This window comes from Apodemus sylvaticus, chromosome 1 (genome assembly GCF_947179515.1).
Source record: "Apodemus sylvaticus chromosome 1, mApoSyl1.1, whole genome shotgun sequence".
Taxonomy (NCBI): domain Eukaryota; kingdom Metazoa; phylum Chordata; class Mammalia; order Rodentia; family Muridae; genus Apodemus; species Apodemus sylvaticus.
In genome coordinates, this window is record NC_067472.1 from 63,709,887 (window position 1) to 63,737,573 (window position 27,687).

At 54.5% G+C, this 27,687-nt stretch overlaps 4 protein-coding genes across 8 annotated transcripts; 2 read left to right on the top strand and 2 right to left on the bottom strand.

Moving 5' to 3' along the window:
- Window positions 1-309: 309 nt before the first annotated feature.
- On the bottom strand, window positions 310-19,843 carry Tspan4 (tetraspanin 4). Of its 3 annotated transcripts, none has more exons than XM_052195257.1 (8): window positions 19,745-19,843; window positions 10,671-10,750; window positions 3,708-3,899; window positions 2,646-2,720; window positions 1,855-1,956; window positions 1,623-1,754; window positions 1,462-1,545; window positions 310-813 (listed from the first exon to the last, which is right to left on the bottom strand). In XM_052195257.1, the coding sequence occupies exons 2-8, from the start codon at window positions 10,731-10,733 to the stop codon at window positions 745-747; spliced, it is 717 nt and encodes a 238-aa protein (XP_052051217.1). In that variant the 5' UTR covers window positions 10,734-10,750; window positions 19,745-19,843; the 3' UTR covers window positions 310-744. The 3 variants fall into 3 exon arrangements, with proteins under 3 accessions (XP_052051217.1, XP_052051221.1, XP_052051213.1); XM_052195261.1 differs by lacking the exon at window positions 19,745-19,843 and adding an exon at window positions 18,747-18,845; XM_052195253.1 differs by lacking the exon at window positions 19,745-19,843 and having other exon boundaries at window positions 10,671-11,033.
- Window positions 18,840-19,880, top strand: LOC127693960 (uncharacterized). Its single transcript, XM_052195272.1, has 2 exons — window positions 18,840-19,203; window positions 19,414-19,880. Exons 1-2 carry the CDS (start codon window positions 18,840-18,842, stop codon window positions 19,878-19,880), a joined length of 831 nt encoding a protein of 276 aa, XP_052051232.1.
- Window positions 19,881-20,084: 204 nt separating this feature from the next.
- Polr2l (RNA polymerase II, I and III subunit L) lies at window positions 20,085-22,268 on the top strand. The gene is made up of 2 exons (XM_052195318.1): window positions 20,085-20,215; window positions 22,004-22,268. The coding sequence occupies exons 1-2, from the start codon at window positions 20,121-20,123 to the stop codon at window positions 22,110-22,112; spliced, it is 204 nt and encodes a 67-aa protein (XP_052051278.1). The 5' UTR covers window positions 20,085-20,120; the 3' UTR covers window positions 22,113-22,268.
- A 1,080-nt stretch (window positions 22,269-23,348) lies between these two features.
- Cd151 (CD151 molecule (Raph blood group)) lies at window positions 23,349-27,465 on the bottom strand. 3 transcript variants are annotated; one of them, XM_052195294.1, is made up of 10 exons: window positions 27,369-27,465; window positions 26,291-26,421; window positions 25,931-26,015; window positions 25,487-25,577; window positions 25,201-25,392; window positions 24,836-24,910; window positions 24,617-24,721; window positions 24,373-24,531; window positions 24,204-24,290; window positions 23,349-24,117 (listed from the first exon to the last, which is right to left on the bottom strand). In XM_052195294.1, the coding sequence occupies exons 4-10, from the start codon at window positions 25,568-25,570 to the stop codon at window positions 24,058-24,060; spliced, it is 762 nt and encodes a 253-aa protein (XP_052051254.1). In that variant the 5' UTR covers window positions 25,571-25,577; window positions 25,931-26,015; window positions 26,291-26,421; window positions 27,369-27,465; the 3' UTR covers window positions 23,349-24,057. The 3 variants fall into 3 exon arrangements, with proteins under 3 accessions (XP_052051254.1, XP_052051246.1, XP_052051263.1); XM_052195286.1 differs by lacking the exon at window positions 25,931-26,015; XM_052195303.1 differs by lacking the exons at window positions 25,931-26,015; window positions 27,369-27,465 and adding an exon at window positions 26,573-26,948.
- Window positions 27,466-27,687: the final 222 nt, after the last annotated feature.

Below are 27,687 nucleotides of genomic sequence, written 5' to 3' on the forward strand. Positions count from 1 at the left end.
CCTCACCTTTAATGTCTTGATGCTCTACACGACTCTAACTCTGGCCAGTGGCAAGGGCTCTGTGTCTCCTAGTGTTACAATCTGCAGTCTATCCAGACTAACCCAGAGGCAGAGAGAGGTACTAGGACAGAAATACAAGAGTAACTCAGGTAGCCCAGGAGAAACAGGAGTGAACAGAGGTAACCCCTTCCCCCAACTAAAACAGGGTAGCAGTGCTCCCCTGAGCTCTGCTGACCCTTGGAAAATGAAAGAACTTCCTCAGTTGAAGGCTGTGGCTGTACAACCTTTGTGTGTCCAGCTAGACCCAGGGACTGCTCACACACTTTATTAAGATGCATCTGGAACCACGACACTGTCATGGAATGTGGATCATGGGACCTGGCCCTGCCTGGAGCACCAAGATCATTGTGGGCCTTGAGCAGACTGAGCCTGCCCCCCAACCTGGCATCCATGCAAGGCTGGGGACCCCATCCTGTGTGAACACTGGAAGGTATATATGGATATAAAAAAGTGTCAAATTTCCCTGGGCCCTTAGCCCTGGGTGCCATTTGGCACCAACCCCATAATCTAGTGTCTCTGCTGCTACCCAAGCAGAGTCCCCCTCAGGTGCAAGGATGGATCCTGGGTGCTCTGGCCTCAAGCTCTTCCCCTTGCATTCAGCGGAGCACCAAGTGCTGCATGGGAAGTGGGTTTGGACATCTCCCGTGGGCGGGTCCTTTGGCAGAGAAGCAGAGGCTGTGAGACCTATGCACAGTAGGTGTCCGCCTTTACCACCTGGCAGTACATGGTCATAGCGAAGGTGAGGCCCAGAATCTGTGGAGACAAGAGGTCACAGGCCTTTGCCCCCAGGCAGAAGCCTGGGTCTTCTATGCTCAATGCTGACTATGCTCAGAATGGGCTTCCTGGGGCACCCCGGGATTATCCCACTCTTGCAAGTCCATCCCCAGGGTAAGGTGCATTCTGTCCATCAGGTTGCAACCCTCTCCACACCGGGTCTACGCCCGCTGCCTATCCTACTCTACCTACTTGACCTAGTTGTAGCCAACTGAGGATCTCTGCCTAATGGATTGCAGGTCTGTTCCACTTAGCCTGGAGCACCATGCTGCCAATCCTCAGCAGTTCTATAGATGGCTATAAACTAAAAGGAAAGAGCAGGGCCTGAAGGCAGCAGGGTGTCAAGTGCCACTCTCCTGCACTGGGAAGCCCTGTCATTACCAACCAATATGGCTGCCTGGCTGTGTTGACCCACTGGGTGACAACAGACTCTGCACAAGGAGTACTGGACAGGGGCAACACTTGGTCTTAAGATACCAAAGGTTACCTCCCCTAGTGAACTTCCTCTGTCTGAGACACTGGCTCCTTACAATCTGCATTGCAACCTGCCTGCCCAGGTCCCAGGCTCCTGAGCAAGCCCTCTGCCATTGTGGTCAAGAGTCCCAGGCACTGCCCTGCACAGCTCACCTGCACCAGTGCCGTGCACAGTCCAAAGATGCCCACAGCTATCAGGTTCTCCTGGAGCCAGGACTTCACTGTCTCATAACAGGGCTGCAAGAGAGTCAGGGTCAGCTGGGGGGGGGACCCCACCCCTGCAACCACCCACCAGAGGAAGGAAAGGCTCTTACCGACTTCCACCAGGTACCAGGTTCGTGTAACCCACAGCTGTCACTGAACTCCAGACAGCAGGAGTCAGGCACACGAGTGGCATTGTATACCTCAAACCAATCAGTGTAATTGGAAACTCCACAGCATCGGAACTAGAAGCAGGAAGGAAGCAAAGGATTGGGTGGAGAGGTAGCCACAATACCCACCCTGCCAGCCTGTCCCACCATACCAAGAAGGCCGCCCAAGCCTCACATCAGTCTGAATGATGCTCCAGGCATTGGTGAGGCCCACATTGCCCTGTGTGCCATACAGATGCAGGCCCTTCTTCAGGTCTTGCTGGGCATAACTGTCAATCTGTTAACAGACCACCAGTTAATACCCTCCACGTCAGTCCAAGACAGGAAGTATCCCTCATCAATACCCCATTCCCCCTCTACCTGAACCTCTTGCTTGTTTCCTGGGATTACCCCCTACCCTATCACACTCAGGACACAATCCAGGCACATGTATTCCCAGAAGCTTCAAGGACCCTGGTGCAAGCCTTTGCCGTCTCATCTCTATAGGCTTCCCCTGGAAGGCTAGGGGAGGACTTTAGTGTATTTGGTAGTACAAGCAGATGTATCTGCTCTACAGCTGAGGGCATGGGCACCATTCCTAGAAATTCAGTAAAGGAACTAGGGCACTGAAGGGCACCTCCAGCCTGTACAAGGAGCTTCCTCTGGTCCAGGGGTACGTTACAGAGAGGAGGTCCTATGGGGAAGCTGAGCACACTGGAGCTGGAACATAGCACCAGCTGTAAGTCAGGACCCTAAAATATGTCAGCAAACCCAACCACGTGACCAGGCAGATAGGATGGGAAATGACACGTGTCACATAGCAGCAGTGTGGATCAGGTTGTTGGGACAGTGCACACTTAGGAGCCTATATTCAGTAGAGGGCCCTGGCCACGTATCCTAGGAATTAAGAGTGCTGTTGTCCCACCCATACAACCAGAGCCCTGGGGCTCCCAGTACCCCATGCACTTTCCATTTGCAGCAACATACCTTGTCACTGTAGGCAAAGAAGAGCACAGCAATGGTGGCTTCCAGCAGGAACACTAGCAGCAGCAGCACAAAGAACTGTAGAGAACATGTCCCTTACTCACAGCCCTGCTCCTGGAGAGCCCCAGAACTCCTTCCACACCATGGAACTCAAGAGCCAGGCCAGACCATGCCCAGGCCTAAATGGACTGCTGGCCTGGATTCCACCTCTATGCCTGACTTAAGCATCCCAATGTATCCGTATGTCCCTGTTCCCCAGGCTCCTGGCCTGACATTTCTATTTGAGACTCTATACACACACACACACACACACAGACACGCACTCACTGGGATATATGTTAGACAAGTACTCTACAGCTGAGCTCCGTTCCCAGCCACAATTTGGAAATTTAAGATACCAAATATCACCTATCAGAGGCCGAAAAACATTCTGCCATACCCCTAAAGGTGCTAAGAGAAGGGGTCAGTGTGTCTCTACAAGGGATTGAGCCCTGAGCAAACTCCTGTCCCAGGGAGAGGAAAGGGACCATTTAAAACCTCTTGAAGTGGACCAGTAGTCCACCTGCCATGCAGCCTGAGGCTGCTGCCAGGCTTGCTAATTGTAAGGTCCTCCAGGACCTTTCCTAATTACCTGTGATTAACTCCATAAACTGTGGAGGAGGAAATAGCTTCCTTCCCATAAATAATATTCCCAAGGCCAAGTGGTGCTACAGGATTTCCAGAGGGTGGGGCCAGGGGCAGGCCCAGGACAAGGAGCTGGGGTAGAGCCACCACAGGGATGAGTATCGAACAGTTTGGTAAAGGCCACCCGTGGGATGCCTACATTCTTGGGTCTGTGTCCTGCCAAAAGTCTCTCCAAGCTCTGGTATGCTTTTTCGTATGTGTGGTGCTGAGACTTAAACCCAGAGCCTCGTGCATATTGTACAAGCATTCTTGTAGATCTGTATCCCCAGTGCCCTCCCCACTCAGCAACGCCTCCAGCCCCACCTGGCCTGAAAGACCCACAGAGACGGCCTCAGAGGTAGAGCTGGTGGGGTAGAGAGCCACGGGGCCCAGCAAACTCACGGTGAGCAGTAGGCACTTGTTCTCCTTGAGGGCCCCAATGCAGCCCACGAAGCCGATGGCCATGACGAAGGTACCGGTGACGATGAGTAGATTGGCAGCAGACAGGGATGGGAATGAGGATGACAGGGTGGCAAAGTTTCCCTGTGTGGCAGCCAACCAGATGCCAACACCCAGGACACCACAGCCACCCAGCTAGGACCACAGCAATGGGGAAAGAGAGAAAAAGAGGGTGAGGTTGACTGGCAGGGCTCTTAACCCCTAGGGCAAGGCTCTGACCACAAGCTCAGGCCAACACTGTCAAGCCTGGGAACTACCAGAGACAGCTTAATTCCTACAGCAGGGCACCACTCCTCAAGTCCTTCCCGCTGCCCCCTTTGACAGTGGTCCGTGGCAGAGTCCATCTCCTTATACACGTCCCAGTGAGACTATGCCTTCAGACTCCTGCAGGAAGCATCTCCCAGCCCTGTGCCTGAGCAGAAGATCTGACTCTCCTTTGGCCCTCTGATCCTGCACCTTCCTTCCCCACACCCTATGTAGGCCATGGCAACTGAGTGGCCCACCCACCTGTATGGCCCCCTTGCCCCTGGCTTCTGGTGTCCTGGGCTACCCATAACCCTGAGCAGAGAAGCCCTGGCTTGGCACACTGCTGCTCATAATCACATTGCAGTAGCTCTGTGATACCAACCAAAGGATCTCACCGCGCACCTGCTACCTACCGCCCAGCCTCCCCCCACCTTCCTGAGCCTCCCTGAGTTTCATCACTTTTTTTTCCTTCATTTTTAGTTTTTTGAAACAGGGTTTCTCTGTGTAATCCTGACTGTCTTGGAACTTGCTGTGTAGAACTTTTAACTCAGAGATCCTTTAACTCAGAGATCCAATTGCTTCTGCCTCCTGAGTGCTGGGATTAAAGGTACATGCCACTACCCCAGGCTCTCATCACTCCTTTTTATAAAAATCAAGAGGAAGCAGGGAAGGAAGGCATGCAGTGATTGACTTAGGATCCATCACAGCATGGTGACAGGGACATCTGGTCTGTCCCAGGGCTGCCATGGGAGAGGAAAACTATGGCCCCACCCTCATATGAAGCCTTGGGCTCTGTCAAATGAGGAGGAAGGAAAGATGTATTCCAGGAAGCTAGTGATGGACCAATGCCTAGGCTCTAGGAAAAGGCCTGGCAGCCCAACAGAGAGTTGGACAGGACATGACAGCCCATGATATAGGCTCTGACCTAAGGTTCTGAGTTCTAGGTAACTCTTGGAGACATTACTGTAGAGTTATCAAGAAGCAAGGAACCTGGAAATGTTGCCCATTCAGGAAGCTCTGGATCCTGGAGAAGGTTCAGGGAACCTGCCAGGGTTCATATGCCCTGGGTGAGCTGTACTTAGCCACAAGGGATGCCTCATTTACAACGCTGCAGTGGCTGAGAGGTAGTGCTGTCTACGGGGTTGACCAAGTAAGGCAGTTGGATGGGCTGGGCAACCCCATTCAGCCTGTGGAGAGAAGTCCCCCTATGGAGATTTGGTCTTGAGGTTGCTCACAGAATCACCCAATGACAAGGCATACAGTCATTCTATAAACACTCAAGGCTGCTGGATCTGGGAGGCTTCTCCCATGGCAAGCAGGGCCTCACCTATCTTCATGTGCTAGTCCCATGGTCTCCAGCCATTCCCAAGCATCATGAGGTTTTCTAGGACCCAGTAAGGTAACTCAGGTTATGGAAGGACCTTCGAGACCCTCTCACTGCTAGGCAGAAGTAATATCCTGCTTGCTACCTTGGACTAGATCAGAAGAACCATGTCTGAAGTGAGGACTCCCCACCCTCCCTCCACGCCTCCTCTGGAAGAGCTGGGTGTCAAAAGCAGCAAGAAGCCTCAAGAGACACCCACCCACAGGGCTGACCTCCGCAGAGGAGCCATGGCCCCCAAATGAGTCACATCTGCGAGGGTCATAGCAAAGCTAAACACTCATGCTTATCATAGCAGGTCCTAAAATGGGGGAGGGGGAGTTGCTAATACAGCAATGATAAATGTCACTAAGACCCAAGCTGTCTGCACCAGCCGCCTCTGCCTTCCGAGGACAGCAGACGGCTCATGTCAGCAGGAAAGTAAGCTGCTGGAGCACCCCCATGGGACCCCGAAGGGCATAGAAAGGACACTGCTATGCAAAGCAGCTGGCACCACTGGGGGGTGGCGGGAGATGCCCCATTCCAGGAGGCCAGGAAGGTATAATCTCCAAGGCAGGACTGGCAGGAAGGTACCCCACACCCAGAAGAGAACCAGTCTCCTACACTGACACGGTGAGACAGCATGAATGTCATCCACTCACTGCCATGTAACCTGTCACCCTCACTGTGACAGAGATGAACACCAGCCCAGATGCTCCACTGTCATCCAGTGGTGTCACGTGCATTGTCACAAATGAGTAGAACACCCAGAGCCACCCCACCATCCAGTATCTGGGCCAGCCCTCTCAGAAATGCTACAAGCATGGGCGCAGTAATGTAAACTGCATGTGCTAAGAGTACTGTACCTGTAATGTTGAAAACGTCTCAGTGCATGCAGCTTTTAAAAACATTTTGGCAGGAAAATTACAGCTTCAAAGCTCAAGAGAAAATGGGTCCATTAGATTCAGAAGATGAGAAAGGCAGGACTCGGGGCTGAGCCCGGTGGCCTGGAGCAAGATCTCTCCTCAGTCAAAAGTGGGAATGGAACTAAGACCCCACACCAAATCCACAGTGTTCCCCCAGAACCCTGAGCCCCATCTCCTGAGACAGACCGTCTTCCACTGCTGGCTCACTCTCTGCAGCTGTATTCCCAGGCTAGACAGAAGCCCTGGTCAGAGGCAGAGCCCACTCCCCACAGCAATCCTTAAAGAAGCCAGAGTCCTGAGTGATAGTAGCTGGGAATATCACTCAGGGGCAGGACCTCCTGCCCCTGTGGTCCTCCATCCTAGCCTTCTGGCTGATCTTCATGCAGCATGCTTGGCCATAAGCACAGCCTACTGGGGTCACCTGCTAGGCAGTCTGTTGTGATGCCCAACAACAGTCCTTGAGAGGTGTAATGAGCTGTTACCCAGGCACCACCCAGATCTGTGCACAGCAGGTGCCTTAGCCTCTAGCCCCTTGGATCAGCCTCAGGCTGAGAGCCATATGGTACTGGGTGCCCACCAAATGTGCCTGTCCAAGTCCACAGAGGTGGGTGCCAGCAGGCCTCTGCCCACCACCCCTCCAGCCATACACAGCTAGCTCAGTGTAGCAGATGGCCGGGCAGCTAGCCACATCTTTGGTGGAGGTGGATGGGCTGGGGCCCCTGAATAAGCCAAGGGTATGTCAAGAAGCCAGGTTGGCAGGAACCTTCCCCATCTTGGCTAGGATGTTGGTTATCCCAGTGGGGTGAGTTTGTGCACTTAAAATTGAATATACGCCTGGGGATGTAGTTCAGTTAGTAGAGTGTTTGCCAAGCAACTGTGTATTCCCTGTGTATTCCAGTACCATATAAATCTGTATTCCTGGGACTTGAAAGGTGGAAGCAGCAAGGTTAAGAGTTCAATGTCATCATAAGTAAGGGAAGCCAGTCTCCCAATACTTAAAAAATACAATTTGTTTTCACCCAACTCGGGACATTGCCAGAGTCACCAATATCCCAAATAACAAACAAGACCATGGCTTCCTGCATTGGGCAGTTCCCTGCCACCCCTATGACAAATATAAGCTGTTACAGGAAACAGAGATCTCCCTGACCCTGAGCATCCTGGTTCTTCCAAGGAGCTAGGTATAGAGCCCTTTGCCATTTCCTAGTCCCCTCGTCTACCAGACTGAAAGTGCCAGAGACTAACAATAGGGCCACTGTCCATCAGATACCATCTCAGCTCATCAATGGCAACACACACCCAAGAGCCTAGCGAGGCATGTGCCCTGCAACTTGTTGCCAATGTGGGGGAAGATCCCTGGGCTCAGTGGTACCTTCCTTTGGAACAGCACTGGGCAAGTACTGAGGCTACAGTGGTGACAGCCCAGGCAGAGCAGAGTGAGGCCCCAGTTCCCTCCCTGAAGGAAAGACAAGTGAAGCTTAACTCCTGAGCTGCCCCCCAACTCAGAACCTCTGCTCAGCTGTTCATTCATCTAGGGTCATCACAGGCCACCTGGGTGGGAGCTGAGGGACCCTGATCTGCATTCCTTTGGATCACCTTGATGAGCCGGTATATTCAAGATGGAGAATCTGAGACCCCAAGAATACAGGATTTACTCAGGTCACACAGTGGCAGGCATGCCTCCAAATTCCATCTTGTCCACCCAGACACTGACCATGCGGGGAACAGCTGTACCTTTGCTAGACTGAGGAAAGGGGAGGGACACCTGCCTGGAAACATTGGAGGAAGGGCCTCAGATTGGTCAGTACACGTATGGATAGAGCCAACCACACAGCTTGGGCCTGGCTAGCATCTCAGGAACCTGGACACAGAAGAGCCATGGGAAGATCTCACCCTACTCCGTGTGCTCAGCCCCACTATGCTAACCCTTACCCCACAGTAGGTAGATGCTCGAGAGAGAGCCCAGGGCAGGGGAGGGGAGAGCAAGGGAGAGCGGAGGCTTCACCGACTCCCCTTGATCCCAGGAGGCCTCAACTTCCATTACAGGAAGAGCTTTGCTGGCAGAGGCCCAGCTGACAGTGCAGCCTCCGAGGCCTGAGACAGGGGTCCCAGGGGCTGCTCAGCCCCCACTCCCTCACTGCCAGTGGCCAGCACCCAACACCACCTACTCACTTAACTGTGTTCAGGGGCTGTGTCCTCAGCCCACTTCCCTGAGGCACGGCCAGCCCTAACCAGCTAGTCTATAGCCTGTGCACATCTCAAAGGCAGGCTGAGCAAGTATCCTGTAGAGTTGGGCATCACTGCCCAGCAGCAAGCTGTTTGCTGAAGGAGGGGAAGGGCTCACTGGGTCCCCACACACACACAGCTCTAGGGGGTTAGTTCAGCTTTGACTCCAGTTGCCTGGTTAACTCTAATAGAGTGACTGAGGACACACGGCAGAGGCTAGGGTCCTGTCTGCTAATCTTGCATTATAAGTGCCAAATGAGGATCAAAGCCTCTCCTATAGGAGTCTAGCAAAGAAGTCAGAGTCTTGGGTAGGTTATGCTCTGGCCCTCCCACTTCAGCCTGTTACCAGCAGGAGGGGAGGTTAGTTCACAGTGCCAGGGACAAGGTGGACTGACATACTGACCGGCCAGATGGATGGATTCTCACACTTGCTAGCCCAGATGGACTCTGCCAGGCCCGGCACAGGTACTTCTAGGCAAAACCATGCTGTTCACAGCACTCTTTGCATGGTTGCCTCTAACCCCTCACTGGGAATCAAGCTGCAGGGGCAAGACAACGATGCTGAGGCATAAGCCCGTTTGCAACGCTGGAGATGCATGTGGATAACAGAAAGATACTGTGTTTTTCAGCATTAGAGTCTCACGGGATACTGATTGTTTATTTCTCGGGTAGAGGATGTTAGTCAGTGGTCCATGGAATGTGCCTGCTCCGTAGCCAGTGGGCCCTTCTCCCTGTGGCCAGATGTTGAGATCAGGAAGAGAGCAGTAACTCCAACAACCTTAGTCTCCCCAAACCAAACACTACCCAGCAGCTACCCAGCCCCCACACTCCTACTGCCCTTCTGCCACCTACACTACCTGCTACCATCAGAGTGACCTACAGCTGTCAGGTCTGGTCACAGTGTATACTTGCCTACCTGTCATACTGTTGCCTGAAATCACACCCCCACCCAAACTGTCACAATGTCAGAGACACCCTGACCCTGCCAATCAGTTGTTCCTGACCACACACTAGAGCCCACTAAAGTCCATCTTTCATGGGCTGGTTACAGCTTCGGCCCACACCTATCTCCATGCCCACCTGGTATGAGAGTACCCCCAGACCCAGGACCACCCCTCTTAGGAGCCTCTGGCAGAAAGCTCTTGATGGGGGTCTGGAGAAGATGGGACAGGTGGGGCAGCAGCTTCCCTGGACTACTGCCCTCATGCAGCCCAGGGTCCCAGCAAATCCCAGCTCCTGCCCTGGGCCAGGGCTATAAGAAACAAGAGGTCAGAAAAGTGGACCTAGGTTTCTGCACATCTGACTTGAACTGGACTGCATGCAAATGAGCAGCAAGTGGGGATCCCAGTGGTCCCCCTCATCCTCATTCCCAAGCCCCACTCCATCCCCAGCCACACCCCTCATCCTCAGTCACACCCACTCCCAGAAAGTTGGCTCAGGAACCAAGGTAGAGTACAGAATGACCTTGGACACCATTCTCCAAGTATTCCAGTTAGTGAGTGAAGGTCCAGGCCATGCCCAGGTACTAAAGGGTCACCTCTAATCAAATCTAGCAGACTCCACTCAGGCTCAGCCAAGCCCCAACACCAGGTGGTAATCAAATGTGCTCCTTTTCCCCATTTCACAGGGGTGAGAGTCTGCAAACTGTCTTCTATCCACACTGGAGGGGACCATCTTCTGCTCTATCATCATGCAAGCCCCAACTGAACATTACCCCATGCAAAAGTTAGAGGCTCTGCTGAGGTGACAGGGAGCCAGGTGCCACCCGTGTCCATGAAGAGTCCCTGACCAGTGTCTGATATAGCTCCCTAGGCACTAATAGGTCAAGCAGTGCACATACCCTTGGTTTTCGGGATCCTGGGGGACCAGGACCTTGTAAGTCAATCTCCCAGAGGAGCAGAGTGTGAAGGGGGTGAGGCAAGGACATAGGCTGAAGAGGGAGGGCAGGGAGGAGGCTGAAGGAGGCATCCGTGGCTCAGTGCACAGAGACCACAGAGATCTGGAGCCCAGGAGAGGCAAGGCTTGGTCCTGCCCGTCTTGTGAGCACGTGCGCACACACCCTGTCTCCACAGCTGAGAAGAGAGAAGAGAGCTCCTGGAAGCCACTAGGAGAGCAGCAAACCCCGGTCCTTCAGGCCCCCACACTCACCCAGAAGAGCAGGTTGAAGGCGAACATGAGGTACTTGACGCCCTGGAGGCAGCCGCGCGCCATGCTGCAGCGCTTCAGCTCTAGAAGGAAGATGAAGGAGAGGTCTAGGTAGAAGACCACATACTTGTTGCCCTTGGGCGTTGTATAGCGCGCCTGGGCTGTCTTGGGGCCGGGGGTCGAGTGCAGGCCGAAGAAGCCGCCGCCCGCCTCCCCGGCGTCCCCGGCGCCCGCGCGCCCATACAGGCTGCTGCAGCGCCGAAAGGGGCCGCCGCGCGCAAAGCCGGGCTCCTTGCTCTCCGGAGAAGGGCTGCGCCGGTACGTGGATTCGTCCGTGCTGGAGCGGCGCATCGCGGTGGGGAGGCTGGGCCCCCGCCGCCAAGCTCACTGGCTACAGCCGTGGTCAGCGCTCCGCGCCCGTGACTCCCGGACGCCCCATCCGCACCACACCGGCGAGCTCCCGCACCTCCCCGGCCCCGCGGTAGCAGCGGGCGCGCGACTTGACTCCCACCCCGCGGCCAGACACCTGCGGGCCGGCCCGCTGTGCCCCTCCAGCGCCCGGCCAATCCAGCGTGGCCACGCCCCTCGAGGACCCCGCCCCATCGGCCAATCGCAGCGACCCCGAGCCCCCACCTCCCCGTTACCCTCCCGGGGTCTCCCAAGAAGAAGCAGCTGAAGGACAGCGGAAGCTTTTGACGGGACTGGGCCGGGAATGACACCGCAGCAGCTCTCGGCCCCAAACCTGTACCCCACACCACATCCAACAGGCCCGCTGCCCATTCGGCAGCAAATCTTCAACCGCATCAATGATGTGCAAAGGCCCGAGGAAATGAAGACGTGACCCAATTGCTGTTGGTAGCAACTTGAGCGGCTTTGGCTTTCAAGCGCCCATAAGAAGCCGGTGGTGCCTGGGAGGGTGAGGTGTCCATGAGGTTTTCTAACTTAAAAAAGGAGAATTCAATGACCAAAGTAGCAGAGAGAGAGATGCCAAAGAGCCCCAGATGGCCCCCTGCTGGTCCAGAGCGCTCCCGGAATCAGCTCTGGTCCAGTCCATTCTCCTAGCGGTGGTGGGAGCAAGGCCAGATTCTATCACAGTCACGGGCCATTTTGAGAGTCCCAGTGGCGCCATTCTGCAACTGTCAATAACTGCAGAACCAGGGACCTGGAATTTTACTTTGACCAGCTCAGGAAGAATAAGCCTATCACTAATGAACACCATCTCATCCCAGGCAGACAAGCACATGGTAAGTGGCACCTTGCAGGTGTACCCAGATACACACTAGCCCATCGGTCAAAGATAAGATGATAGCCCCTTGCTGCGCCCCATCCCTCGATCTCCGAGCCCCAACCCTATCAAAGAATGCAGATCATAAGAGCCCCAACGTGTGCGCCAGGTACTAACTTGAGGCTAAGGTTCCCCATCTGATCTGCAGCCCAGACAACAGGAGGGAAGGCAAAACAAGGAAAACCTTTTGCTGAAGGTCCAGGGTGAGGCAGCAGAGGAAGTAGAGGAGAATAAAAGTAAAACGAAGGATGCCCATGGGTGATGCTGAGCAGCTTTTAAAGGGGCTGCATCATAATGGAAACTCCACGTGCCTAGAGGTTTGCAGCTCCAGGCCCAGTACCTAGGTTCACTGCACCAGGCTACTGCTGCCCCCCAGAGGGCACTATCGGGAACTGCAACCCCAGCCCACAAGGCTGCATGGTTAGGGTCTCAGTCTTTAGGATGTGGATGCATGGGAGCCCCCAAAATGCAGGAAGCATGCCTGGAAGAGCCCAATCAGCCTAGGATTTATCTCACACACCCCATCTTGCCATTTCCCTCAAGTTTTATTTAATGTGTCTGGACCCCAAGAAAGGGACAGAGATGACCACATCCACAGCCCAGCAGAGACTATAGCCTGAATGTTCTACCTAGTAAGCAACTGGCAGCTGACATCTAAAAACCCTTGTGAACTGTGGCCCCGGCCCTGTGCTCTTGGCCTGATTCAGCCAGACATACGGCACTCAGGGTTGGAGTGGGAGGGTGCCCATAAATGGTAGTATGCATGTACTAGGCCATGTACATACACAAGTGTCCAGACACCAGTAGCCATAGGGTCCAGGGAAGATGGACTGACCAGAAAAACTATATCCCCACCTTGGACCAAACATCACCCATACTGACAATCACCCCAATGGGGTTAGCTACTGAAACACGCCTCTGAGGGTGACTCTGAAGACCCGAGCTCCCAGCAGTACACACATAAGCCTGCTGTCTACTTGATCATTTTCTCCCCTGGACATGGGGCTGGGGCTCGGGTTGAAATTTCCCCATGATGTACTAGGAGGGCATCAGCTGGAGCTGTGAGGAGACCAGGAGTCAGAGTCACCAGGCTGAAGGTTATACGCAAGGGAACTGAGGAACAGCCATCCTGAACTCCAGGTTTCATCCTTCAGGGGTAGCTGTGGTAGTTAGGGTTTGTTTTTTTTTTTTTTTTTTTTTGTCAACTTGACACAAGCTAAAGTTACCTGAGAAGAGGGAATCTCAACTGAGAAAATGCCTCCATAAAACTGTCTTTTAAGCTGGCTGTGGTGGCTCACACCTTTAATCCTAATACTCAGGAAGCAGAGGCAGAGGAACTCTGTAAATTCAAACCCAGTCTGGTCTACACAGTGAGTTCCAGGACAGCCAGGGCTACATAGTCCCTTTCTCCACCCCACCCCCAAAAAAGCTTGTAGGGGGCTGGAAATGGCTCAACATCTAAGAGCACTGGCTGTTCTTCTAGGGGACCTAGGTTTGAGTCTCAGCACCCTCGTGGAGTTTACAATCGTTCCAGGGGATCTGATGCTCTCTTGTGGCCCCCCATGGACAGCAGGCATACACATAATATACAATATACACACAGACATAATATCTATCTATAGAGGTAAAATTACAACATTTTCTAAGTAGATATAGAGAAATCTGTAGGGCATTTTCTTAATTGATGATGGATGCAAGAACCCAGTCTACTTGTGGGAGGGGTCACCCTGAGCAGGTGGTCCTGGAATGTGTAAGAAAGCAAGCTGGGGCTGTAACCTTGGGCTGGAGAGATGGCTCAGCGGTTAAGAGCACTGACTGCTCTTCCTGATTTTAATTCCCAGCAACCACATGGTGGCTCACAGCCATCTGTTAAGGGATCCAATGCCCTCTTCTGGTGTGTCTGAAGACAGCTACAATGTACTCATACATAAAATAAGTAAATAAATCTTTTTAAAAAGAAAAAGAAAAAAAACAAACAAAAAACTGGCTGCTCTTCCAGAGCACCTGGGTTCAATTCCCAGCAACCACATAGTGGCTTATAACCATCTATAAGGAGATCCAGCGCCCTCTTCTGGCGTGTAGGCATATGTGAAGGCAGAATACTGTACACATTGTAAATAAATAAATCTTAAAAAAAAAAAAACCGGTGGGGGACTGATATTGGGATGTAAATCGAATATATAAACCAGTAAAAAAAGAATTAATTGTTCATTTTTTAAAAAGAAAGGCGCTAAGTGAGTCACACAGAGCAGCGGCGGCAGCGGTAGAGGCAGCAGCGGCAGCGGCAGCGGCAGCAGCACTCCCCTGGCCTCTGCTTCAGTTCCTGCCTCAAGTTCCTGTTCTGATTTGCCTGCATAATCGGTTATAAAATGAAATGGCTCAGCGGTTAAGGGCACTGACTGCTCTTCTGAAGGTCCTGGGTTCAAATCCCAGCAACCACATGGTGGCTCACAACCCTCTGTAATGAGATCTGATGTGGTCTTTTGCAGTGTCTGAAGACAGCTACAGTGTACTTACTTACATATAATAAATAAATTAAAAAAAAATGAAACAACAACCAGGGATCCTGTATGGCCTGAGCTAGGTCCCAGGCACATATATTATGATTGTGCAGCTTGGGATTTACAGAGGAATTTTAATCCGGCAACATCACATCCAAAGACCTCCTGGGTCTGAGGGATCCTGGTGCAATACAGACAGACATGCCCTTAGCACACACCTTTAATCCCAAACGGTGAAGGTAAGGTTAGTCTGTAGCTGGAAGCAGCCATGTTTGAAAGTGAGGTCTAACTGAAAGGCAGACAAAGAGATGAATCAAGAGCCGGGAGGTGGTGGCGCACTCCTGTGATCCCAGCACTTGGGAGGCAGAGGCAGGCGGATTTCTGAGTTCGAGGCCAGCCTGGTCTACAGAGTGAGTTCCAGGACAGCCAGGAAAAACAAACAAACAAACAAACAAACAAACAAAGTGATGAATCAAGGATTTGATAAAATGAGTCAGAACAGCACAGGAAAGAGAGGAGTGGGGAGAGAGTGAGGGGAGGGAGAGAGAGAGAGAGAGAGAGAGAGAGAGAGAGAAGAGGCAGTTTAACCAGGGCAGTTTCACAGACACAGGTTGCAGGTAAAGACAGAAGAAGCCAAGATTAGAACAGATTGCCAGACTTAGTTTGAGACCACGCAGAGCAATTCAGAGGGAAGACAGTTCCAAGCAGCTTGGGGATGAGTTTGAGCCAGGACAGCGGAGTTGACCAGCCAGCCAGAGTTCAGAAAGAACTGGAAAGGATGAGCTGATTCAGCAGCGAGCCTGAGATGACAGTTGGTGAAGAAAACTTACATTTACAGGTGATCAAAAGCCGGGCGTGGTGGCGCACGCCTGTAATCCCAGCACTTGGGAGGCAGAGGCAGGCGGATTTCTGACTTTGAGGCCAGCTTGGTCTACAGAGTGAGTTCCAGGACAGCCAGGGCTACAATGAGAAACCCTGTCTGGGGGTGTGTGGGGGGACCCAAACATTTACAGGTGATCTTGTGGAATTCCTAACAGTGGGAGTGTATGTGTGTGTGTGGGGGGGGGGGGTGTCTCTGGCTCTCTTGCCTGCTCTTCGAACCCTTTCCCCCCCACTGGGTTGCCTCCTCCAGCCTTGATGAGGGGTTTGTGCCTAGTCTTTTTTTTTTTTTTTTTTTTGGTTTTTCGAGACAGGGTTTCGTTGATATACCTGGGAGGACTGCTCCTTTCTGAAGGGAAAGGGAGGAGTGGCTCCGGAGGAGAAGGGCTGAGGGGGAATGCTGGGAGGAGTGAAGGGAGGGGGAACTGTGGTCAGTGTGTCAAGTATGAGAGAAGAATACATTTATTTTAAGTGTAGTCTATAACTAAAAAACAAACAAACAAAAAAAAAAACCTCTCAAAGTGCTTTGATCTTGTTCTTACAACAACAGAAAGCAACCAGCAGCCAAAATCGGAAGGAGGCAGGCTCCCCAAAAGCAGCCAAAAGTTCTTGGGGCAAAGGAGAGCCAGCCCATCTCTGCTAAGATGCTGCCTTCTGAACAGTGTGTCCCTCTCCTGCCCAAAAGGCCCTGCCTGTCAAACCCACACGAACAGGGACTGATCTAGCCGACTGAGGATCAGGTCATGACCGTTGCGAAGGACAGAATTCACAGGGTGTGGCATGCAGGCCGATCACTAACAGTGAGGGACCGAGGCGAGGCCACCCTCTCTGAGCCAAGGGGGACCTTTCCTCAACCCTCTGGCCAGTGCCCAACCACAGTGGTCTGGGCATAGCAGCTGTCTGCCAGCCGGGCTCTAAGACAAGGGAGCCCTCCTCCTGTGAGTAGGTACAAATGAGAAAGAACCCTGGGGAACGAGCCACAAGGAAAACACAGACACCCACCTAGCCAGACCAGGTTGCCACTCAAAAAGAGACCCGCCCAAACTCTAGACCAAATTTGACCATGGCTGCTTGGGGCCAGTAGTTAGTTGCCAACAAGCAAAGCATCTGAGGCTGGCACCCACCCTCAGTGGCATGCCAGTCTGAGTTTGCCCAGAAGCTTGTTTGGACCCCGTAGTAACTGCTCCTAGCCCAGCAAGCTCAGAAGGAGAGTGCAGCGCACACCACCCACCCTGAGAGGCTGAGAGGCTCCACAGCTTCTTTGAGGAGGCAGAGAGAGTTGTGCCAATACAAACAGGCTGTGCTGTCTGCCTTCCTGCTGCGGCTTCAGCCCCTGCAGGGCCCCAGTGCCTGCCCTAGAGTCCCCGCCCTGGTCAGGAACACCACAGATCCCCGGTGCAGGAGGTGCACCTCCCACCAAGAAGCAGGCACAGAGAGCTGCGCACAGAGCCTAACCAGGAGCTCTGAAGACAAACCTCCCTCCACTGCAGAGACACAGCTGCCGGGGTGCAGGGTTCTCTGGGTAAAGCCAGCAAAAGGGCCCATCTTTCTTCCTAGACTCGCTGGCCACCCCAAATAGTGTCTTCCCCCCACCTTCCTGCCTGGCACCCTCAGGTGTGTCAGAGCTCCTGTGGCAGTGGAATAGAAGGAACCTAAGGGAGACTCAGGGATGCTTATCCTGAGAACAAAGCAACGTGCCCCACCATGTTGACCCCCCCCAGCACTAAATCCCAAGTGTCCCAGCCTTACTCCCAAAGGATTCTTGAGTTAGTCACTTCAGTTTCAGTCACGGGTTCTCTCTTTTTTTTTTTTTTTTTTTTTGGTTTTTTTGGATTTGGTTTTTTGAGACAGGGTTTCTCTGTGTAGCCCTGGCTGTCCTGGAACTCACTCTGTAGACCAGGCTAGCCTCGAACTCAGAAATCCGCCTGCCTCTGCCTCCCAGAGTGCTGGGATTACAGGCGTGCGCCACCACCACCCGGCTCAGTCACAGGTTCTCAAAAGCTATTTGGGGGTGCTGGAGAGATGGCTCAGCAGTTAAGAGCACCTACTGCTCTTCCAAAGGTCCTGAGTTCAAATCCCAGAAACCACATGGTGGCTCACAACCATCCGTAATGAGATCTGACGCCCTCTTCTGAAGTGTCTGAAGACAGCTACAGTGAACTTACATATAATAAAAAAATAAAATAAAATAAAATCTTTTTTTAAAAAAGCTGTTTGGACAACATGTACTAAACACACTTAGTGAGTTTGCACAGATATGGCCTGGGAATGAGGAATAGGAGTGTGTATGTCGACCCTCCATACCCTAAGAGGGCTATAAACGGTCCTACATGAGCACGCCAAGGGCACCGGGCTAGAGTTGCCGGGAGAAGTCACTTTTGACCACTTCCCCTAGCTCAAGGGAGCCTACGTAGGGGAATCGAATCCTTCCCGTGGATGCTTCTGATCGCAGCAGAGCTTTACAAATGGGGAAACTGAGGCTGTGATGTAAGGCCAAAGGGTAGAGCCGGCTGAAACCCAGCCCAGTGCTCCAGACCACAGGTCAGCACCCTCTTTTGGCTGGCTGTTTTCAGGGCAACACCCAGGGTGGGAGGGGCTGGGCAGCTAAAACTCCAATCACGGGTTTCCTCGTCCCCTGCCCTGAAGTGACCCCCCTCCTCTGGCAGGAACTGTGGCAAACGCGTTAGAAACTGCGTCTGAGCACATCTCCCTCCGTGCGCCCTCCACCCTGTACAGTAGACGGAGCATCCACTCTCACAAAGCCGTTTGCCAGGCAGACCAGTCAGTTCGCAGTGGGGGAACACTGCAGGCAGAGCTGAGGTGGAAGTAGCCTACATCTCTCTCCCACAGTCCCAATGGGAAGCCTGCAACAGTGAGGAAACGGTAGAGGTAGGGGCAGAAGCTCAGCCTGGGACCCGGGCCAGGGCTCTGGAGAGCACTGACCCACAACACATGCCCCCAACACACACCCCTACCCCGCCCCGTCCCACACTACACTCTGGGATTAGCAAAGGCTGGGTGAATAGCAACAGCCTGGAGTTCTCTAGCCTGGGCCATTTCTGGGAATCCAGGGAGCTGGAGCGGGAACTAGGGGAGGAGAGGATGCCACCACCCACAACAGGCACTAGAAACTAGTGGGCTTTCCCTCGGGCTAGAGAACACACAAACACACACACACTCTCTCTCTCTCTCTCTCTCACACACACACACACACACACACACACACACACACACACGGGAATTCCAGGAATGTCAACTTGGCACAGGCTTCACTCCCCAACTCTCCCTAAGTAAACAAGTCTTCCAGGGGCCGGACCGAACTGAGCCCCTCCTCCAAGGAGCCTTTGGCCTCCACCCCATCCCTAGGATAGACCCTACTGACCATCTCCTACCCCACTCCCCTGAAGCCCTCACCTCTGGCCACCAGCAGTCTTCAGTCCTGATCTTGAGCCTGATCCCAGGCCACAGTGACTCACAGGCCCCCACTGCCCCTCTGGCCAGGGCAGGATGTTGGGGGGAGGGGACAGGACCGGGAAGTCGCCTAGCTCGTGCCTCTGCACGTGGCTCCATGGGGGATGGCAAACGCTGCCAGGGAGGCAGTCCAGGGTGCCAGCGGGGGCACAACCGCTAAGTTGGCCAGTGGCTCTGACCAACCACACTCAAGACCCAGGAGACCCTTCTCGACCTCTCCTCCATCGTTTGTTTCCCAGAGGCACCTGGAAAATGTCTTGGACCCCCCCCTCCCCGAGGCTTCACTGTAACCAGATCCCAAACTTCCCAAGTTCTACGGAACCTCTCCAGCGTCTCACTGCAAGCTGCTTCGTTTTCCTAAGGATAGCCCTCGGCACAGCAAGAAGGCGCTGCGGCCAAGGTGATACATTCCCCAGAAGCCAGCCCCTGGCCCATTCCCTTAAGTCCTTAGGTCACCTCCAGGTGAGGCAGACCTGTGGGCCCCTAGCAGTCCCGCAAGCAATCTCCACGTCTGAGCCTAATATCCCGGGAAAAAGAGGTTAGACGGTCTGCTCATAGGGTGCCTCCTCCACGACGCCTTCCCGGACCACCACCCTGCTCCTCTCCGCAGGCAAAAACTCTTCTAGCCCCTTCTCAGAGGAGAGGACTGCTGAGCGCGGGAGGCCGCCGTCGGGGCTCGGGACACAATACCGCCGACGGTCTGCAGCGGCGAAGGAGAAGGACACCCCAACTCCACGGCCGGGACTCTGGCTGGGCACCTCGGGAAAGGGCTCCAGACCGAGACCCCATGGAGTCCGGCCCAGGAGGCGGGAAGATCGCCTTGGCCGTGCGCAATCCGCAGCCCACTCTCCGGCTGCGCCACCACCACGTGTTAACCGCCTCTTGGCTCGAATCGACTTGCGATCGGGCCGGCGGGACCCCAGCCCGCAGACCCGCCGTACCTGTGCGCGCCGCCGCACGGCGGGGCAGCTGTCAGTCAAAGCAACACGAGAAACGCGAACCGTCGGCGCCGCAGCCCTTTCGGCCTTGCTCGGACGCCGTAGCGCCGGGATGTACCACCACGGCGGGAGGGGGTAGCCGGGATGCTGCCGCGGGCACGGAGGCTCTAGGAAGCCCGGGTGGGCTAGAGCAGAGAACACCGCCGCTTCAGGGTAGTCACGGGAGCGGGGGCAGGGCCGCGGCGGGGTTCGGAGAGATGCGGGGCGGGGCTCAGGACCTTACGGGGCGGAGCCCGGGCGTAATGAGCCCCGCGCTATGGGCGCGTCTGGGGCGGGCCTTAAAAACCTGCTGCCGGCAGCCTGAGCATCAGACGCCGCCATGATCATCCCGGTTCGCTGCTTCACCTGCGGGAAGATCGTCGGCAACAAATGGGAGGCCTACCTGGGTCTGCTGCAGGCCGAGTACACCGAGGGGTGAGCCGGCGGGCTGCGGGGGAGGGGACGGGAAGGCTGGACTGCAGTCACGAAGCCGAGGGGCCGGGGTGAGGGTTCTGCGGCGGACCGGGAGTGAAACTGAGGCATCGTGGGCCGGGGATAGATGAGACTTCGTATGGAGAGTTGGCAGGGCAAGGGGTCTAGTGAGAAGACTGGGTGTTGGGTATCCTCCAGCCCAGACCTATGATTTATTCCCAGAGAATACGTTTTAGTTTGTTTTCGAGGCAGGGTTTCAGTGACTGTGTAGAATTCTCTGTATCTGAACGCTCCGAAATCCTGCCTGTCTTGTGAATGTCGGGATTAAAGGCGTGTAATAGTACGCCCAGGCTCTCTGAAGTTTGGAAGGTGGTTTTCTTCAAGTTGCTGGACTTTGGGAAACTTCTAAGCATCCTTCCCGTGGGTGACAGACACTTCAAGTTTTTTCCCTGTCGACCTACCCTCTACCCTCTATCTGCTTTCAGGCCTACCCCTTACGTACTTCGGACCCTGTGGACCCTTTAAAATGCAGGACAGGCTCTGGGCATCATCTTATGTTGTCCCTTCCCCTGTGTTCACTGCCATGACTGTTCCCCATAGTAGTCAGACCTCTGGCCACCATGTCAACACCAAGGGGTTCCCTTTCTCTGCACAAGCCCTAGTCAGTGGGGTTTAATGGGCAGCTATAAGGACCAGCCCGGGTGAGTAGCTGCTAGCCTTCCGGGACCGTCTACCTGGGTAGGAACCTCTCAAGCTGACCAGGTCTCAGAGAAATTAAATCTAGTGGGAGTGCAAAGGGGTGGGGGGGAACAACCAGGTCATGGCATTTACTCAGACTCCACCTGCAGGACCTGGAATTCTGTCCTTGATGAGGGGATATTGGTATCCTAAGCTTTCCCAAATAACCCTGGGTACAAGAGACAAAAGCAGAGATACTGGGGGTTACAGAGATGGTGCAACTGTTAAGTGCACTGGCTGGGTTATTTTTTTTTTTTTTAAGGACTCAGGTTCAATCCCTTGAACCCATGTGGTATCTCGAAAGTGTCCATAATTCCTTTGGGCTTTGGGGGCATCAGGCACCCATACGTATAAAATGAAATTTTATAAAACAGGTGTAGCCAGGCACTGGCGCCGCACGCCTTTAATCCCAGCACTTGAGAGGCAGAAGCAGGCGGATTTCTGAGTTCAAGGCCAGCCTGATCTACAGAGTGACTTCCAGGACAGCCAGGGCTACACAGAGAAACCCTGTCTCAGAAAAACCAAAAAAAGGGGGGGAGGAGGGAGATGTAGGTATTGGGTAAAGATGTGGGATGCTAAGGGAGAAGATTGGCACATGGCCGTACACATGGGCTGGTAAAACCTGGGAACCCCTGTACTTTGAGGTGGGGAAAGGGTCTCACCTGACTCCAACCTAAGCATCTGGATGCCTATGTCAGAAGTCTCCAGGTGGGTGCTGTTGGCGCATGCCTGTAATCCCAGCACTCTGGGAGGCAGAGGCAGGCGGATTTCTGAGTTTGAGGCCAGCCTGGTCTACAGAGTGAGTTCCAGGACAGCCGGGGCTATACAGAGAAACCCTGTCTCAAAAAACCAAATCCAAAAAAAAAAAAAAAAAAGAAAGAAATCTCCAGGCCATTTCCAAACTGTGGTCTGGTGTCAGATCTCAATCCCTGATTATGTAGATGTACCCTGGTAACGCCTGTCCACAGGAATACCCAACGGAAAGCTGGCATTGGTTCCAGACCTACACCAACTGTGGAGACCACATCAGCCTCACTCCTCTCCTCTTTACAGGGATGCCCTGGATGCTCTGGGCCTAAAGCGCTACTGCTGCCGCCGCATGCTGCTAGCACACGTGGACCTGATTGAGAAACTGCTCAACTATGCACCCCTCGAGAAGTGACTGCTGGAGCCTACTCTCCTCTGCTGGCCAAGGGCAACCTGTCATACTGTATTCAAACTGAGCTGTCGGGATGTTGGTGTATTGCCTAGTTGTGGCCCTGTGGCTAAGTCCTGTCACCCTGGATGGAACTGTTCAGTAAAGATCTTTGCAGAACCACCCACTGGTCTAACTTTGCAAGGTTGCTGTCTCTGAGGCTACCTGGCCTGCCTCCAGTCTTTCCCCTAGGGCTAAGGGGAAGCCCCTCATCTGACTTTTGTATCACTGTGTCCCCACAGAGGCCAGAACCCCTGAGGGTAACGTTGTAGAGAGTATAAGCTGCCAGGAGGTATTGGGAAGACAGGGTTTCTCTGTGTGGCCCTGGCTATCCTAGAACTCAACTCTGTAGCCCGGGCTGGCCTTGAACTAAAGAGATCTGACTGCCTCTGCCTCAAGTGCAGAGATTAAAGGCTTGTGCACACTGCCACCCAACCCAGATACTGTTGGAGTATGCCCAAGGCCACAGGCCTCATAAATTCCCTGGTCCTAAAGGCCTTTAGTTGTGTGAGCCTATCTGCTGCCCATGCCTGAGGATCTTGTTTCCAGAATCTTCCCAGGCCTGACAGCTAGGCATCCCTGCCTGCCCTCTGGCCCAATTCCCACAGCACCCAGTCCCGAGAAACCCACTCTAGGCCAAAGGAGGTCCCATCGTGCTCTAGCTCCTAGGCATGTGCATCAAGGACCCCGGCGATCGTACTGGCACCTCAATCCCTGAGACTTTTGTTTTGAGACAGAGACTCTTTGACCTCTTGAATTCTGGGGTTAAAGGTGTGTGGCACAGCATACACCCTATCCCACCCCTGGTTTTTGTTTGTTGTTTTAAGGAAAAAGGCCTTGCCTTAGGCTAGAGTCCAGAGGACCCATGGTGGCCTCCTCCTGCTGGCTCAGAAGACTGGGGAACAGAATCAGCTTAGGGTACCTTCTTGGGTCTTACAGGCTGCTCAGATGGGCTAAACCTGAGAAACAGGAGCCAGGGCAGCCCCAACAGGCCCCAGTGCCCTCTTGCCCTCTGACCCTAGCAGGGCCTACAGATGCTATCTTGAGTATGGGCAATCCTTGAGTAACATCCAGGCCATCATGGGCTGGGGGTGTTCCCGCTACCAGAGGTCACCCTAACTAAATGCCATTGGGCTTCCCCATCCTTGACTCTTGTGGGTACTCCAGCTACCCTGGACCGGAAGGTCCTGTCAGCAAGCTGACTCGACTGCTTACACATTTATTGAGCACCTGATACATAGCAGGAGCATTTGTGGGCATACAGCAGTGAGTGAGGACAGCCACGCTCCACCAGCGATGTTCTGAAGGAGACAGTGTACAGGACCATGGACCACTGACAGGTGTTAGCAGTAGTGGGGAAAAGCCAGAGCTGAGGCTGTTAGGAGCAAGAGGCTGGGTAGAGAGGATGGAGCAAGAAGTGTGGGGTTGGAGGTCCCCTCGGCTTGCCCCATTTGTTTGGGGCGAGCACCTCTGAGGCTTCCCAGCAGCAGGCATGAACGGTGCCTGGTCCGACGAGGAAGGCCCTTCCTGCCTGCTTTTACCCACCGTGTAGTGGTGTACCGGGTTCTCCCCAGACTTACTGCAGATCACAGCTACCCAAAGGGAAGCAGTCTGTGCATAAGAGGCACTTCTGTCAAGTAATCTAAACCCTACTCTACTAGCCAGGCCTAGCCCAACACTAGCATACGTGCCCCCCTCTTCTTAATGCTGGGGCAAGTACACCGCCTCAAGCTTTGGGACTTTGGTGTGCAGTGAAAGGCACTTGAAGCTACCCCTGAGGTGGGGTGCCAGGGGTCATGGTGATGGCACGAGGGCAGCTACCTCTGGCAGTCAGTCAGCAGTCTAAGTCAGTAGTGTTCAGTAGTGGGGCTGGGACACAGTGCAAGGCTGGCCGCCCGGCCCGGTGGCAACATCAGTAGTGCTCCAACTTGAGGCTTCTGTACAAGCAGCAGGTGAAGATCATGCCGAAGACCTGCAAGGGGCCAGACGGGTGTGAACACGGCTGCACACCACCCTCCACCCTAGTGTTCCCACCCAGTCCCCTCCAAGTTGCCATACCTGCACACAGGCAATGCCAATGCCCACGGCCCCGATGACCCGCAGGTGCTCCTGAATGAACCTCTCCAGCTTAGTGATACAGCCGCCCTGGTGGGAGATAATGGTGGTGAACCAGGCCGCCTGAAGACCAGTCCGGCCTGGCCCTGCCCTTCACTGAGCACCCACCTACCTCCACTTTATAGATGTTGGAGGCATGGTCCCGCCTACCGCAGCCAAGTACCACCGTCTTGCAGCAGCTGTCAGGAACCACACGGTTTTCTGCCTCACCAGAGTGGATCCACTCACTGTCTCGCCAGTCTTGAGAGTTGTTGCTGCCACAACAGTGGAACTGCAAGGGGCACGTGGCTGAGCCTCAGAGCTCGCCGGCACCCAGCGCCATCCCGAGGAGGCAGGGAGTTGCAGGGGGCACCCACCTCTTGCTGCAGCTTGTCCACAGCATTGGTCACGCCGTCATGGCCTGACTGGTGGTATCTCTTGATCATGGTGTCCTTCAGGTTCTCCTTGAGCTCTGTGTTCAGCTGTGGGCGGGACCAAACTCTAAGGCCTCTGAAGGCAAAGCTGGAGTCGGGCCCTCCAACGGGACTGACAGGGCCCTGTTCTGGACATACCCCACGGCCCGTTCAGGCCCTTACCTGCTGATAATACACATAGGCCAGGATGCCAGCAATGATCTCCAGGAGGAAGATGATGAGCAGCAGGATGAAGTACTAGGGAGCAGGGACCCAGTAAGTGCGGGGTTCCTCATGGCAGAGCACCACAAAGCCAAGCCCCACCCCAGAGGCCAAGCAAGAGGAATTCAGATGGGGCTACACTCTGGGGCTGCTTAGCCCCTCCATACTTCTCTGGAAGCTGGTGTCTGCCCAGTGAGTTCAACCGGGCCAGCCTGCAGTAATATACTCAACCAGTTAAGTCCCCAGAACCAGTACCAGAAGCCCCCTGAGAAATCCATGCCAGGCATCCCCAGCCCCACCATGTGCCCCCACCATGCCCTGCTGACCAAGCGTAACAGGTTCCGTCGCTCCTTGAAAGTGGCACAGCAGCCCAGGACTCCAGTCACCATGACAACAACACCAGCCACCACTAAGATGTAGGCTGTGGCTAGGTAGGTGTTTGAGGCCAGCAGACTAATGTAGTCACTCTTGAGGGCCAGTGTCCAAATGCCCACTGCCATGACAGCCAGGCCGGCCAGCTGCAGAAAGTATATACTGGTCACCACATCTGGCCTGTGTCTGGAGGCTGGGAATGAGGGACTAGGGATGCACGGAGACTATAGCTCTTCTCACCCAGAAGCAGCAGTTGTAGGTGAACAGCAGATACTTGAGGCAGACAGTGCCACATGTCGCCTTCTTCTCGTTGAATTCACCCATCCTGGGCCTGGAGAAACAGGGAGGAGGTCAGACAGCCTGCAGCACCAGGCCTCCAACTAGGAAGAAAGCTATAAGACAGAGGATACAGCGGTCCCCTGGTGCTTGCAGAGTCTGGAGCTCAGCCAGCTATATGCCTTCAGAGGATCTTCCCAGGAACCAGTTGTGAGTCACTTCCTTCCTAGACTAACCCCTCACAGCCAGACACATGTTGGGTTATCACAGAGGACCCCCAAACATCTGCTGACTCACTCCTGCTGGCAACTGGGGTTGGGAAGCGCCAGCAGACCTTCAGGGTACATTCCTGTGGACTGCCACCCCAAGCATTCCTTGAGCCCCACAATCAGGCTGCTAGGTACTTACCACTCACACCCATTCCCAGCAAAGGCAGAGAAGCAGACAGCTCAGGCTGTTCTCAGGTAGACTTTGTGAGGACTCTGAGCAGACTCTACCAGCCAGGGCAGAGACAATGAGATGCCGGTAGGTGGAGCCTGTGCTATCAGCTCCCCACCAGGCTGAAGTGGGGGAGGCCCCCAGTCCCATAGATGTGAATATGCCATCCCTCCAGGGGCCCCCTAGGCACGCCCTGCCCTAGACACACTACTGTCTGACTGAGAACACTGTACTGACACCTCAGTTGAGGCTGACCAGATTCCCAAACAGACACCTAAGCAGAACCTTTATCCTGCCGCGCTGAGGCTCTGCCCGAGCACCAGTACTTACCTCTGAAAGTCAGGACCAGCAGGTACAGGTCAAAGGTCACTAATCTGCCCTTCACCTAGCAGGTGGGATCTTGCCAGTCCTCCTATGGTAGCTGAAGCAGTGGTCAAAATGCTTCTCAGAAGCCAACAGATCTGCAAGGAAGCATAACAGCCAAGCCTACCGTTTTCTACTGGACGGCGGTAGGCCAGAGAACATTGCTGGCCTGCCTGATCTAGGGAGGGACCAAATGCCTTCTCCAGGTGCCCCACCCTCCAGACCCATCCATCCCAGTCCCTCCCCTACCAAACAGCAGCGACCGAAAACTGAAAGAGGGTGCGGGTGCCATCAACTGCCCACTTCTGGGAGTGGAAGAGATTTCAGACCTCCATTTGGAAATGGGACCTAAAAATACATGCTGCCTCACTGGAAGCGGGCAATAGCATAAACAGAAGCCTGGCCACAACGCAAACCCTGGGACTAGGCTCTAATAGCCCAGAACCTATGGGGAGCTCCACATATCCAGCAACCTAAGCCAAGAGACATTCAGCAGACTGAATGTAAATTCCCTGAGAAAATGCGGGCGTGGGAGCCGGGACCAGCCAGAAATAGCTCCTGCAGCCCGAACACGACCTCCCCTGGGCCCTTGATGGCACCCGGCACCCGCCCCACCAACGAGATGAAACACTGAAGTCGGCTGGGCGAGGAATCCCCGCGTCACAGAGATGAAGTCACCACCGCCCCTACCGCCCTCCCCCGCCCCGTGCCAGTGGGCGGACCTGCGGTCTCAGGGGAGGGAACCGGTGTCCAGGGACAATGAATAGAGTGATCAGACTTTAACTTTTGGGGTTTCTGCACGAAAGAGACCGCCAAGCCAGTCCAAGAACCATAGAGGCTCTCTTCCTCACCCCTCCCCCCGCGCCGCACTGCTAGCTGCCGGGCCCCGGCGTCGATCTTCCGGAAAGGAGCCTGCAGCCATGTCCTACGGGCTCTGCCTCCAGGGCGTCCCCGTGGCCAGCTACCGGGACTAGGAACACCAGTGAGCGAGGAACTCAGGACACTGCTCCCCACACCCTCCGACTTGGCTTCACGGAACACTCACCAACCACGCTTTGAAACACCAGACCCGGCAGCCACTGTAGGAGCGATCACTCGGAGAGCACAGAATGCTCGGCCCGGGGCCTGCGAGGACACGCCCCGCGCGCGACCCCGCCCCGGGCGCAGCCCCGCCCACGGCCGTCTGGGGCAGGCAAGCCCTAACTGGTTTGGTGCTAAGGTGCACAAGAGAGACCTGGGGATCTGCCTGTGGGTCTGTAAAGTTAGCTTAAGGGTGGCCGTTGTCATCAAAACCCCCGACTCACCCAGAGACAGAGGAGCTAGGCCGGAGGTAGAACCCAGATGGGGAACGAAGAGGCGGGGAA

What these genes read in the sequence shown, in the direction of transcription:
- Cd151 (XM_052195286.1), bottom strand. Translation starts at nt 25,570, where the DNA reads ATGGGTGAATTCAACGAGAAGAAGGCGACATGTGGCACTGTCTGCCTC. An exon ending in TGGACAAGCTGCAGCAAGAG is followed by an intron (nt 24,532 to 24,616) that starts GTGGGTGCCCCC and finishes TGCCCCTTGCAG; the next exon opens with TTCCACTGTTGTGGCAGCAA. An exon ending in CCAACATCTATAAAGTGGAG is followed by an intron (nt 24,291 to 24,372) that starts GTAGGTGGGTGC and finishes ATCTCCCACCAG; the next exon opens with GGCGGCTGTATCACTAAGCT.
- LOC127693960 (XM_052195272.1), top strand. Translation starts at nt 18,840, where the DNA reads ATGTTGGGGGGAGGGGACAGGACCGGGAAGTCGCCTAGCTCGTGCCTC. An exon ending in AAGAAGGCGCTGCGGCCAAG is followed by an intron (nt 19,204 to 19,413) that starts GTGATACATTCC and finishes TCCTCTCCGCAG; the next exon opens with GCAAAAACTCTTCTAGCCCC.
- Polr2l (XM_052195318.1), top strand. Translation starts at nt 20,121, where the DNA reads ATGATCATCCCGGTTCGCTGCTTCACCTGCGGGAAGATCGTCGGCAAC. An exon ending in CAGGCCGAGTACACCGAGGG is followed by an intron (nt 20,216 to 22,003) that starts GTGAGCCGGCGG and finishes TCCTCTTTACAG; the next exon opens with GGATGCCCTGGATGCTCTGG.
- Tspan4 (XM_052195253.1), bottom strand. Translation starts at nt 11,018, where the DNA reads ATGCGCCGCTCCAGCACGGACGAATCCACGTACCGGCGCAGCCCTTCT. An exon ending in TCTTTGCCTACAGTGACAAG is followed by an intron (nt 1,957 to 2,645) that starts GTATGTTGCTGC and finishes GTCTGTTAACAG; the next exon opens with ATTGACAGTTATGCCCAGCA. An exon ending in TGTGCACGGCACTGGTGCAG is followed by an intron (nt 814 to 1,461) that starts GTGAGCTGTGCA and finishes TTGTCTCCACAG; the next exon opens with ATTCTGGGCCTCACCTTCGC.